The 13,916-nt window shown below is 35.3% G+C and overlaps 2 protein-coding genes across 2 annotated transcripts in view; one reads left to right on the top strand and one right to left on the bottom strand.

Annotated features, from left to right (window-relative positions):
* LOC592450 (calcium/calmodulin-dependent protein kinase type IV) overlaps positions 1-1,282 on the bottom strand; it is a 43,408-nt gene extending 42,126 nt beyond the window's left edge. The window contains exon 1 of the mRNA XM_030976957.1: positions 835-1,282. Coding sequence (XP_030832817.1) covers positions 835-980 — 146 coding nt within the window. The 5' untranslated portion in view covers positions 981-1,282. The remainder of the gene's footprint in view (positions 1-834) is intronic.
* Positions 1,283-4,976: 3,694 nt separating this feature from the next.
* LOC580708 lies at positions 4,977-12,782 on the top strand. The gene is made up of 8 exons (XM_780749.5): positions 4,977-5,156; positions 6,119-6,197; positions 6,546-6,670; positions 7,175-7,233; positions 7,935-8,046; positions 8,604-8,717; positions 9,393-9,492; positions 10,281-12,782. The coding sequence occupies exons 1-8, from the start codon at positions 5,016-5,018 to the stop codon at positions 10,391-10,393; spliced, it is 843 nt and encodes a 280-aa protein (XP_785842.2). The 5' UTR covers positions 4,977-5,015; the 3' UTR covers positions 10,394-12,782.
* The last annotated feature ends 1,134 nt before the right edge of the window (positions 12,783-13,916 follow it).

The following is a 13,916-nucleotide window of genomic DNA, read 5'->3' as shown; positions in this document are numbered from 1 at the left end:
AAGCTATTCACGTACTTATACACATCGATCATGTCCCCCCTTCTATGCCTAGTATGAACAAGAGTTGGTAGTTTGAGTTTGGTCAAGCGCTCCTGGCCTGGTATGACAAATTTCTAAGGCCAGGAATAATCTTTGTTGCACGTCTTTGTACGCTTTCCAACATCCTCTGTTCTCCTAATCTGTATGGGCCATGCGGCTTGTCCGTATTCTAAAATGGGCCTAACGAGGCCTTTAAACATTATAATGTACACATTATAATGCATAACTACATCTAGTCTACATTAAACGAATGGGGAAACATATTTTCAGGTAGGAAAGACTGAATGACTCATTTTCTATATCTAAATTACTTACTTTTATTTTAGTTGGGTTTCTAAACTTAATAAAACCATCTCCTCTTATTTGTCTGATCAAGTGTTTAAAAAAGCTCTGCCATTTGAATGATTTTGATAATTAGAATTTAAAGTCAAACATTCACAGACTTAAAATCAATCTAATACTAGCTAGATCTATTGATAGTAAAAAGTTATGCTTTCACACTTGAAACTGTAATGAAAGTGTTAAGTAAGTGAACCGTTTAAGTCTAGTATTACTAGTCTATAGAGCAACTTACTTAAAATCTTATCACTCATGATATGTCATTGACATTTTAGTAATAATTGGCTGCCTTAACCACGTTAATTTGAAGGGAAAACAAATATTTATTAATATTATTATTAGACTATCTAGATCTAGGCAGTTGTCTAATTAAATAATCTGCCTCCTTTCATTTAAAACAGCAAAGTTCCATTTCTGACAGTAAAGAGAAGAAAACAAATCTGTGGTCAAACTCACTTGCCAAGTTCCTTTTCAATTGTGAACAGAGATTCAAATTCGGCAATATGAGACACCTTCATCCCGCCTGCACCGGCGCCTAGCGCCCCGGGTTTGGCGTCTCGACTCCCTCCATCGGGGGTAGGTTTCCCTTTATTCACTGGCATAATTAATCAGTCAGTTATTAACACCGTCAGAGTAGAATTCCTTTCCTATGTAATCCAAATTTGTAGTAATGTCAAATTCGAGGTAATATCTCCCTACGATGATTCAGTATCGCACCAAGCATTCACATTCACAGTGTCATGATCAAGTCCAGATTCATGAGCCCTTTCCAAACTGATGCTTCGACTCGTGTGTTTCAATTTTCACGGTGATTTGTGTTTTTATTATGCGGCCAATGATGTTGTCATGATCGACTGAAGAGTATGGAAAGCTAAAATGGATCTTTCCCAAACCGCTCACAAGCATGAAACTAATAAAGTAAGATACCTCATGATTTTGTTTTTATATACCGTAGGCCTACAGGTATATAATCCAGTTCTTCATCCGGGGTAATTCATTCCATTATTTCGTGTAACTACCTAAGACAAATTAGATATAAAGTGTTCTTTGGAATCACTCTTAACCTCAGCCGAAAATGACAAAAGTCGATATCGTGGATTGGACTCTATCAGTTGAATGCCTAATTAATCTGATCCGGGATACGCCTTTTGAAAATAAAATAGAGAATTGGTAATGAGGATGTTGAGTGGAGTATCAAAAAAAATTGTTAGAAAAGTTGTTTTGATTTTAACAGAATCCCAAGGCAGTTTGATTGCTTGAGTTTTCTTTATTTTCGTGCTTGATTAGTCCAACATGAAGTGTAAACAAAAGGACCAGCGGATTTTCAGTAAGTGTCTTGATTCGCTTTTCGGGGGGAGGGGGTCAAAATTAAGTTGGGTAATATAAAGGGATCATTGGACTATGTTCATTTGTAGTGACTTTTTTTGTTTGGAGGATTCAACCATGACGATAATGTTTCATGAAATGTAAGTATAGGCCCAGTAGTGTAGTGTGAGTCAATCCACTCGGAGGCACTGTCAGTGGCGGATCCAGGATTTTCAAATAGGGGAGGGGGGGCGAAATTAGAAAATCGAAAATAATAATAACAATAATAATAATAATAATAATAATAATACAAATTAAAAGTAATAACAATCACATTGGGGTCTTGTATAAATAGCATTCATGTCTGGCACATTGCCACTCCTTGCGCCCTTCATTATTACCGTGGCTTTAATTAGCACGGCTACCGGGTAGCCATTTACCTCACCTGGGTGGAGTGTGGCTATTGTAGATTAATGTCCCGCCAAAGGAAGTATTAAAAACAACAACAAAACTCAAATGAAACCAGGGCCGAGCGAATTCTAAAGTGAAGGGGGCCACCAAGAAAAAAGGGCACCTACAAAGGAAAATCTCAAAGCGAAAATATACAATCGCTTAGACATTGTGATTACATTATCAGGGATAATTTCAATATTTGTTTCATTTTATACACCATACAAGATATTGCTTAAGCATCATGCTTTGCAGTTGGGCGTGATGGTCTGAAAAATTATTTGCGAGCGAGCGAATCGAGCAAGGAATTTTTTTAATATTTGTGAGATCGCAGTGCGAAAAAAATAACATAAGTATATCATCTATAGAATGCGTGCAAACGAAGCGAGCGAACTTTGGGAGAAATTGCTCTTAGTCGCTTGAAATTCGGGCGCGTTTATTGAGAGGAAAGGGGACACTTATCAGAAAAGAAGAGGAGCATGTGTCGACGGAAAAGGGGCCCCCATCAGATTTTGATAGGGGCATTTATAGGAGGTGAAAAGAGGCATTTGTAAAAAGGGGATAGGTCCCTTGTTAGAAAGGAAAAGGGGCACGTATCATTGTTAAAAGGGAAATTATCAGTGAAAAGAGACACTTATCGCACCTGAAAAGGGGCAATGACCAGATATGAAAAGGGGCACTTATGTGAATGAAAAAAGGGCACTTATAATAAAGGAAAATGTGCATTTGTTGAAAGAAAATGGGCACCGATCAGATTTTAAAGGGGCATTTTCGGAGGTTAAGGGGGCACTTATCTGAAGTGAGCAGGAGTAACTTCTCGTACCTAAAAAGGGTTGTTTACCAGAGAAGGGGCACTTATGAGAAGGGTAAGGGGCTCTTTTTTAATGGGGCACTTATCATTAGTATAAGGGGAAGTTATTAGAAAGGAAAAGGGGTACATGTGAAAATTTAAGGTGCGCTTATCCGAGTTAAAATGGGTGTAGTTATTAAAAGAAGAAGGGGTACTTATTACAAAGGAAAAGGGGCACTTGTCAAAGTAAAATAGGCATCTCTCAGATTTGAATAGGGCAATTATCAGAGATGAAGGGAGCACTAATCACGAGTGAAAAGAGGCACTTCTCGTACCTTAAAAGGGGCACTTACTAGAGATTGAAAGGGCACTTATTAGAATGGAAAATGGACACGTATTGCAAAGTAAAAGGGGCACGTGTCCAAATAAAAGGGGCACTTATCAGAGTTGGAAAGGGGAAGAGGCACTTTTACAAATTAATAGGGGCACTTTTCAAAGTAAAAGGGGCACTATTTCTATGTAAAAAGGGGGACTTCTTACAAAGTTAAAGGGGCACTTTTCCTATGTAAAAGGGGCACTTTTCGGGTGCCCCCCCTCCCCCTAGGAGGGCAGCCTATGAATGAAACCGTCTGGTTGGAGCATAGGGTGTTCATTTTTTTAACGCTCTTCTGGCTCTTATGGGAGCGGATCCACCCAGCATACCCTCGGGTTTTTATGTTAATCACGCAGTCATATTTAAAAATGCAAAATTCTTGGCTTTTAATGAGCAGGCCTTCTATAGAGGGTTGGATCCTTTAATACAAGGTGGTAATAATATTCCCGAAAATCTCTGACAAGCAAACATAAATGAATACGTAATAAGATAAAAGAAAAGAAAGTAAAATATACGATTGGAATAAAAATGGTGGGGCACGGGCCGGATATGTCCCCGAGAGCCAACTGTGTTATTGTTTATTGATTAACGCAGCTCATGATATGGGGCAAACAAAAAGTTTAAACAAGAATCAAAATACAAAATATGTGAAAGCTAGATGAAGGAGCCTATACATGGGGAAAACACAATTTACAAGAATGTCTACTTTGAGCATAAAATCAGTTTCGAATTTCTTGCCTTCCTTACTATAGAGCCTCCCAATCTGACCCTGTAATATCGTCATTGGTTTCAATTCAATTTCGGTTTATTAATATCAACACATAAAATGTACAATGCAGTAGTCCGAGGACCAATAATGCAATGTTTACATAAAATGTGCATAAAAACAGGAATGATCATACACATGTACAATAAAAATGATAACAAAATAAAGTTAACATAATTGTTCACTTACTACTCAAGCTATATACATATTTTGCTAAATAAAAGTAGACGGATGAACAACTATAAAAGTAACTTGAAATATTGAACCAATTATTGAGAGTAAACATAGTCTAAAACAATATAGAGAGGAAATTATTATATTGCAATATTGTCAAAATGAGATCCATAAACTGAAAAAATTATACATGCAGGTTCGTCCGTTATGGGACAGATTAGGTCAAATTATACCCATATTGGGCGGCCGTATATACGTTTGCCCCCTTCCCCCTTTGCAACTATGATACAGGACTGGGTACTGTCTGTCGGCATATCGGGGTAGGGGTGTTATTATTATGATTTGTACATGTATTATTAGTATTATAATCACTATCATATTAATAATTATCATGGTATCATTATTATTATCGACTTATTATTATTCTTATACCATCATCATCATCATCATTATCCTTTTTCTTGTGGGAACAAGAGACATTTCACGTGCACCCCTCTCCTTCAAAAAAATTATAGCGAAGCCCTCTAATTATTGTTGCCTTGAAAGGCACCAACGATTTTCTTCATCTACATGTACATGTAATTCTATACGATCTATTTTCAGTTTCCAAATTAATTAATTAATTGGCATACTCTAAATTGGCCTATTGGCTTCTCATAACTCTCCATCTCCTCCGTATCATGTAACAGCAACCCTGTAACCGTGATGAGGATTCGATACACGAAACGCCTGAATCACGGTAAAAAGGTAAGCGCGCATACGATAAATACGGCACGAAGATGGCGACATCCACGGACGCCAAAGGCGTAACCAAGAAGGCATCAACTGATGGTATAATGCGAGATCTGCAGAACCAATTGCGCACAGCTCACATTAATCTACCAGACTTGTCAACATTGGCACAGAAGGGAGAAGAACAGGTAAAATTGAAGGATAATTAAGGTGTATTTCGAATATCATTGCAGGTACAGATCCTTGTCACTTGTCGCCACAGCCTCCAGCTCCAGGAGCTACGGTCATTGCAAGCCGCAGGGATTCTTCTCGGGTAGGCACACTGTCACTTCGGCAGAGGAACCGTCGCCGAATCGTGGGCGTACACGTACATGTACCTTGCAGGACGACGGGCAACAGGCTCTGGATATCAGCTCTAAAGTCCTCGAAAAAGACCCCTTCAATTGAACTAACGGAATCATGTGATACAGATAGGTCTTTCAAACCAATTTTAAAATGATGCCAAAAAAAGTCAGACAAGTTCATTCAGTGGTAATTTGCGTCAAACTTCAAAGCCAAAGCCAAAGGGAGTCATTTTTTTATGATTGAACTTTGAACAATTGAAGAAAAAAAAACTAAGTAAAATTAAGTAAAGTCAAGATAGAAAATTGGTTTTATTTGTTGGTGTTATTAATTTTTTTCAACTTTTGTTTGTTTTACCTTTTCTAAATTTCCAAGTCGAAGTACAAATTAATGTCAAATTATAAAGGAGATTGGCAGAAATAAGCTTGTGAGGGGGAATCTGCTTTGTTTAGTATTGTTTGTTAACTTCAATTATGTTCTTAAAAATATTGATTTGCAAATCAATTCAATAATATGATGACTCAAGACATGATGGGTAATAATATAAATTTAGATGCTGTTCTAAAGATGAGAAGTTTCTCAAAGAACAGAAATTTGTCAGGAGATTAATTTTCATATTTAAGATTGCTTTTATCAATGTATTCCCAAAACGCCAGAATAATTTTGTGTTGTATCTATTCTAAGATTATCCATTTAGTGCTTCATATTGCTTTATGAGCATTTGATATAGATCTAGTTTTTTTATTGTATTTACTCATTTAAAACAATTCCTCTTCTCATTTCTTCTTCTCATTTCTTCTTTGCTTAGTTGGTTGAAAAGTTCCTTTCCGAGAGCGTTGAGGTGAAGGGAGAAACAGGAGAAGTTTTACAGAGTCAAATTTACATTGGTAAGATACTGTTGTATATTTTCATTGATTGTTGTAAAGTAAATTCAATATCTTTGCCTCCTCTGTCACTTTGGATGAAAATGGATGAGAAGGTGGGAAAATAATTCACAAGTGCTTGGATGTTTTCTGTTTCTTAGTTAATGAAAAGACAATAAACATAAGAAACAAAATGTACAAACAAGAGTCTTAACAACTTAATATTGGTCATTTTGGGCTTACTTTTTTTTCCTTTTTTTTTCTTCTTGGGAATATATGTTATCTTACTGCTCATTTTGTGCTATTTACATTTTAGAATTAGAAGTCGCAACCATATTTCAACCTTGTTCATTTATTTGTTTCAATGTGTAGCTGCTTTTTGGGGTTTTCATGATGTCATCAAAGGGTTATTAGAAGCAGGATCTGACATCAATTATCAGAACAAGAGCACACTGTGGACTCCCCTTCATGCTGCCACATTCCAAGAACATGGAAAAGTATTTACTTTAATAATATTTAAACATTTTTCAATTTTCCTGGCATCACTTCCAAAGTTCAAATGTATGATTTTTATATAGCCTTCACTGGAGTAGGCATTCATGATGTACATTCCCTGAAGAATTGAAGATACATAAATGATCTATATAATGATTTTTTAAATTTTAATACAGTCAAGCATAACTGTAAGATTTTTTCATTACCTTCTTGTCTTGGGTGTTTTTATTAATATGTTTTATGTTGCTTTTAATAATCCACTTACAACTTATTCATTATTAATTCTGTACTTTTGTTTTGTTCTTTGGTTAAATCCTATTTTCCTTTTGTCACTCACATAAATCTTGTAATTCCTTTTCCTTTTTTTCCCCTTGTTTTTTTCAAATCTTTCCTCTTACCATAATATAATATATTTTTATTTTATTTTTACCTTCTCTTCACCTCTCTCTCTCTCTCTCTCTCTCTCTCTCATTATCTACTTTCTCTCTCTGCTTTTATCCATGTAGGTTGTAATGTTATTACTAAAGAATGGAGCTCAACCAGAGTTGCCTGATATGGAAGGAAGGTAAGATTCTTCTGTCTTTCTTTTTTTTCTTCTTTTTTTTCTCCTTAATTGCACATCCTTTCAATTTAAAGAGAATTGTACATTTTATCAATGTATATGTGCATAACTCCTCTAAATGTTATTATACATTCAGTTGAATACAGACAGTAAAATATCAAAGTGTCATGTCTGTATGTGAATAGCCCTTTTGTTATTCCACTTATCAAGAAGAATGACATATAAACCAAAAGATGTTATTGATAACAGGGGGGTGTTTCACAAAGATCCTAAGTAGAACTTAACTCTAAGTTGGACTTAAAAATTATGGACAGCCATTGGAGTCTTAAAATGAAATATATTCAAAAGCAGAAATTATTTTAGACTTTTTATAAATTCCACATCCAGAACATGAAGTCTCCTTGATGATAGAAAATATGAATGATTTGAATCAACATTTTATGCCTTTCAAAATAACTTTTACAAAATATTTTCAAAGATGCTAATGGCTTTCCATAATTTTTAAGTCCAACTTAGAGATAAGTTTAACTTAGAATCTTTGTGAAACACCCCCCAGGTCCCTAATTTCCTTGTTGTTACGTATCGAGGGGGGTGGAGCTGATGTACAATATCACAGATATTTGTCATGATAAGCCATCAATATGCTTATCATGAATTCCATATTCTGCTCCACTAAATACTTCTTGATACCTTTGATCCGACAGAACACCGACAGATTTTGCTTCAGCGTCAAACAAGATCTGGGCTCACTTTGCTGCTTTAGGCTGCCCCCGCACATCCAAACAAGACCTCATTGCAAAGGGAATCATCAAAAAGGTAGTAAGAAACCGTGCTCTGTCCATTTTAAAAATCAAATTTCGATTTCCAGTCATTAATATCTTGATAATCAGACAGGCGATTGGCTTGTAAAAGTCAATGGATTCCTGACTGACAGGTTTATAATTATGATTGCAGCATGAGCTAAATCCAGGATTTTGTTTCAAATCAAATTTCGATTTCCAGTCATTAATATCTTGATAATCAGACAGGCGATTGGCTTGTAAAAGTCAATGGATTCCTGACTGACAGGTTTATAATTATGATTGCAGCATGAGCTAAATCCAGGATTTTGTTTCAGAATCTGAGGCAATGTTACAGAGTCACTTTAATTGTATAAGGTTCCTTGTTGATTATTTTTAGATGTAAGCCTAAATATGTCACATTCCCAAGAAACATATATTGGGATACATCAATTTTTCACATACTGAAAAATACTGAAATACTGAAATACTGAAAATATAATCACATTACATTATCGAGCCTGAACAATCAAATCTACATTTTAGATCAAACTTTAATGTATGCTATTGCGCTTTCTCTTCTCTTCATGAAAGATTACAGCGAGCGATAGTCGACCTGGAAGTGGTGCTCGACCTGGGAGTGGTGCTCGACCTGGGAGTGGATCTCGACCCGATAGCGGAACCAAAGTAGTATCAGGAATAAGAATGGTAAATATCACACAAGAGGGATGAATTTAGTTTAGGCAGAATTAGAAGTATTGAATGATGACCAATTAAATCAGCAGGACCATGTTAAAGACGGAATTTGATTTTCTTTAAAATTCTGATCCTGTAAAATTCTGATCCTGTAATAAGATTGTTCATGAAATCCTTTCTGAATGTTTTTAAAAATTGTTGGAAATTTTCAATCAAACTATTTTTGCTTTATATGTTGCATTTAATCTAAGAAGGTGAAACAGTGCTGCATCCAAAAGTCAAGTCCTTCGTTGTTAAGTAAATTTATCTGGTTATTGTGAAAAAGGGCACTTTAAAGATACCCAACATTCTTTATTCCAATCACAAACAACAGTATTCCTGGTTTTATCATTCAAAATACAGAAGATGAGTGCTAAGCTATATGTATATGACTCTAAAAAGTTGAGGATAAAAGCCCACTATAACAACAAAACTTATGATTGTTTTTTTGTTTTTTTCCTTCCTTTTTCTTCTTTTTTTCAAAGTATTTATTGAAAAAAATCTCATTCATAATAATAATAGTACATGATAATAACAAAAATAATAATAACAATAATATTATTACTTTTTTGATATCTTTTTTTTTTATGGGGTGATCCTTCAAAGACGACTAAGTAACATTCCTGATTTGATCCATTAATTTTGCAGGCATCATACTCAAGACCTGAATCAGCCTATGCTATCAGACAAGATCCTTTTTCCAAGCGAAATGGACAAGATTCCTTTGCCAAGAGAAATGGAAACAATTGTAAGTATACAAACTCTTCTGATGCTTCTAATTCACCAATATGTATCCCAAGTGAAATCTTGTCAGAATAATTAATCCATGATATTTCAGTTCAGAATTGATGAACCTATTTCATATTTCATTGTGGTGGTGGTAGTTATTTTACCTGATTGGTAAGAAAGCATAAATTCTTGTAAGTAAGCAACTAGACGGCCGACGGCTTTAGGTCCTCTCCGAGGGACCTGGTAATGAGGATTAATGCCTTACCAAAGGGCACTAGCGCATCGCCTTGGTTTCGAACCCGGGTCACCGGATTACGAGACCACTGTTCTACCGACTGAGCTATCGCGCCTCCTCAATCAAAATTAAATTTAAACATTTGAAATTCAAAAAGAGGTTAAAGGATTGAAACAGTATACAAAATTTATAGATATTTTTTTATGTACGCCACTGAAATGGTTCACCACATTGCAATATTCGAGTTTGCTAATGATATCAAAATTAGATCGCAACACTGTTCAACCGAAATGGCACACTATAATGTGATATTAGCTAAACAGACTTGATAGAAAGTGTTAAAGAAGCTGAGTAATGAGCCAAGAGTGATTGCATCTAGGTTTAAATTGAGACAATTTCAGAGGGTTCAGGCTTATAGGCTAAATAAATGACCATAGATAATGAGACTAATATCCCTGCTGAATTATTAGGGTGTAGTTGGAAGACAAGATAAGGATTTTGTAGGAATTCATAGAAAATAGGCATTTCAAAAAATGAAATTCCTTAATTTTCATTATGTTTGTCACAACCAGCATCTCAGATGTCTGCTCTACTTGGAGGAGACGTTCTAGCTGAAGATGATACTCCATCAGCACCCAGCTCACAGACAGAGGGTCAGCCAGCTTTCTCGGTCTGGAGGACATGAAAACAAGTGTGTGGGACCAAAGTGAAGTTTTTTTATTTAGGACCAAAAGAAATAATGCGCATGATCTGTCAAATCTATGTGGATTACTCAAGTCTTGTTGAGACAGAAGAGGCTTTTTTTGTGTGGAGCTCACTATCATAGATTGCTAAGGACATACTTGCAATTCAGGAGGAGAAAATTGTAGATTTTTTTAAACTTCTTTTCAAGAACCACTTCTTTTTAAGTTGTTGATTAAGATCATTCTTCTATCAGTGGGATAAGATGATGTTACTGTACTACATTTGAGTCTCTTTGATAGAAGTGCCATGCGTCCTTTAACGTTGTCATGAATTATGATTATGTTTAAAATTTCCAGTTTTCCAACATGTGAAATAGTTAAGTGTATCCCTTGGTTTTTGTCTCGCCTGCGTAGCAAAAAGCGAAACATAGGCGCCGCTTTTCCGGTGACGGGGCCACCCTGCCAATGAATAATGTCCCAACCTCAATTTTTCATCATATTGAATTGCGTAATGCAGGCGAGACCGCCGAGAGCGTTTCCCTTGTTTTGTTTTCGTTCACTTTGTCACATTAGCTCTCCTGCTGTTGTTTCATCTGTTCAGATATTTAAAGAATCAAAATCATTCTGTATGCAATGGAATGCTTTGCATTTTACTTGCCATTATGGAACAGAAAGGAAAGTTCCCACAGCAATATATAAATAAAGGCAAAATAATAATGATAGTAATTCATTCATATTTTTATAAACAAAGACATTGTAATGAATAGTTTTGTGTATCTTGAAAACTGAACCTATTGTAACCTTTTTCCCCATCCTAATTTATTTTGTAGTTTATTTGGATTTTCATGAGTTTAAATGTTTGATCATTTTAATTTCCATTAACTTAAAAGAAGTATTTCCCATGTAATCAGTTTCAGTGTGGATATAGATGTTGTCTTATATTGCCATTTCTTGGTGACCCTGTGATTCAACATCATCACTTTGTTACCATCTCATTTTTTTTTGTGATAGCTGAGAGGACGGTGAAATAAGTGTAAATGCTCGCATGAATATTGAAATTTAGTACAATGTTCTATTTTTTTGCCGATATTATATTTGGATCCGTCCTTCTTTGAAGTACATCTATTTCATATTGCTTTCTAGAAAATCAAGTAACCTGAAAACGCTCTTACGCACAATGCGCGCGCTAGATAAAAAGAAACGCTATATCTTATACGTGTGTTATACCCTCGCACGCCGAATCATGAAAATGTCACGCATTGCGGATCTTTGAACTTGGCGTTTCTGATGTACTATTATTTTGCCAATATTATATTTGCATCCGTCCCTCTTTGAAGAACACCTATTTTCTGTGAGGTATTGTGTGTACATGCAGAATGCTTTAGACTTCTATTCTTCTTCTTCTGATTAAGTCTGCCTCCTTCAATTGACTGAAGATTCTTGCAAACTATGTGTGTGCGTGTGTGTTGTGTGTTAACCGCAATTTACATCCATTTGTCCATTTGTTGTTGTATGTGAGGGTGTGTATGTGTGTTTCTGAGATGTATCTCATCGTATGGCTTTGCTGGACAAGGTCAAAAATGTTGTGCACTAGAAATAATTTTGGATATCATCACGATTTATATAGGATTTCATGCTGTATAATGTCAATACCAGCAGTTGAAGTATTCCTTGTCATTTGAAGGACTAATATTCAAGTACTAAATTATTTCTTCTATTGTCTGATTATGTATCTCTCTGTTTTTAATTGTATTTGAAACCCAGCCTTTTGGTTGCGATACATAAATTGATGGATAAATAATGAATTTGATTTTAATGAAACATGTGTTTAAAACCGATAGAACAGCAATTTGGCTGTCCTCACAAAATAGATATGTACACTGCATTTGTAATGAAACAACATCGGAACAGTGCCAATTTTGATAGCAGAATTGCAATGATTTCTTGTATTAACCCTTTTTGTGCTGTTGGTGGCAAAACCCACCCAAGACCTCAATTAATATTCAATCTCTCTCACAATTACAGCACAAATATATTAAATGTTTATGGCTGAAAGTAATTTTATCTTAACAAACTTCATTTTATTTACCATTTTGCCATTTTCTACGGTAATCACAATACCTAAATATCAGCAGAAGGAGGTGACTTTATGTCGGTACAGTGGGAATTGTTTTGAATAGATTTACAAGAATTGTGTTGTATGTTGTGTGCCAAGGAACAATATCTTTGATTAATTGATTAGAATCTTAAAATTGATGTATTAGAGAAATAGTTGTGAATGTTTTATTAAATTTCAGAGAAGAGGCTTTCAGGGAAAGATTTTCATCCTCTTACTTTCAAATGTCATTACCGGTATGTCAATACAAGATTACAGGCCCATTCTTTCTGACATAAAGGCACTTCACCTACTGTTGTCTCTCTTCATCCAGGTGTGTGATAAATGCGGACCGTAGTTAGGCAACATTTTCCATGAATGCTTTCTATATTGAATGTGCTCTCTAATGGCTACCCATCCAAAGACACTGTAATATTTTGAATGGGTAGGACTGTACAGTGATGTCATATGTGCTGTACGAAATCGTCTGCAGTTTGAAATGTGTTCCATCTGACTTAAAAAATTTTATCTTTAAGCCCCACTGTACTCATTGTAGCTATACTTGCTCCCTCTATATAGGAAACAATGCCTAAGCGGTGCCCATTGGTCCCCCATGATCTTCTTTTTCGTATGTTAATTGAGAGCTGAGTTGATAAAATAGCCACCTGTCAGTGACTACGCTGGGTGGTCTAATCCATCCTGGCCAAACTAGTACAGACGGGCTGTAAATGAAAAATTCCTTTGATATGTCCATTGACTTTGATTGATTTAAAACTGTCTTGGATTCAAATCAAATATGATGTAAAATCTCTCTCTCTCTCTCTCTTGCTCTCTGCATCAGATGTTTGTGTGTGCGTGTGAAAATACTTGTATTATACTATTTATTGTCCATGAAACATCATGAAAAACATTATTTTTATGGATATGACTCGACTTGTAAATAAAAATAGAATATGCTCTTGAAATCTACCCTTTCTGTGTATTTGTAAATTGTCTTTTCTCAGACAGTGCTACTGTGGACATATAAAGCAGAACATTTCTCTTCCTTGAATTTGAAATATTAGGAAGCAATACTCCATTTTATAAGACAGTTTTAGTATAAAAATGCCAGAAGATTCGACACCTTACATTCACAATGCCCATGATGAAGTTTGTATATCCATGATTTGAAAAGCATTAATTATACTTGATCATCATTATCTCATCTTGCAATTTTATACAATCCAAGTACATGTACAATGTATGTTTCTCTATTTACCCTTTCATATACTGTACGCTGCTCTAACCACCCGAATCGTTCTAATAGTTTATTTCTTTTAGTTACCTGTATTATTAGTCAAGTTGGTGACACAGTGCATAATCAATATGTTACAAAAAATAGTATATATATTAGAATAAACAATTATGGATATGTCTGGCAAAACTATCTG

Source organism: Strongylocentrotus purpuratus, unplaced genomic scaffold, assembly GCF_000002235.5.
Source record: "Strongylocentrotus purpuratus isolate Spur 01 unplaced genomic scaffold, Spur_5.0 spur5_scaffold_9, whole genome shotgun sequence".
Lineage (NCBI taxonomy): Eukaryota > Metazoa > Echinodermata > Echinoidea > Camarodonta > Strongylocentrotidae > Strongylocentrotus > Strongylocentrotus purpuratus.
This window is presented reverse-complemented; position numbering and strand designations above follow the sequence as displayed.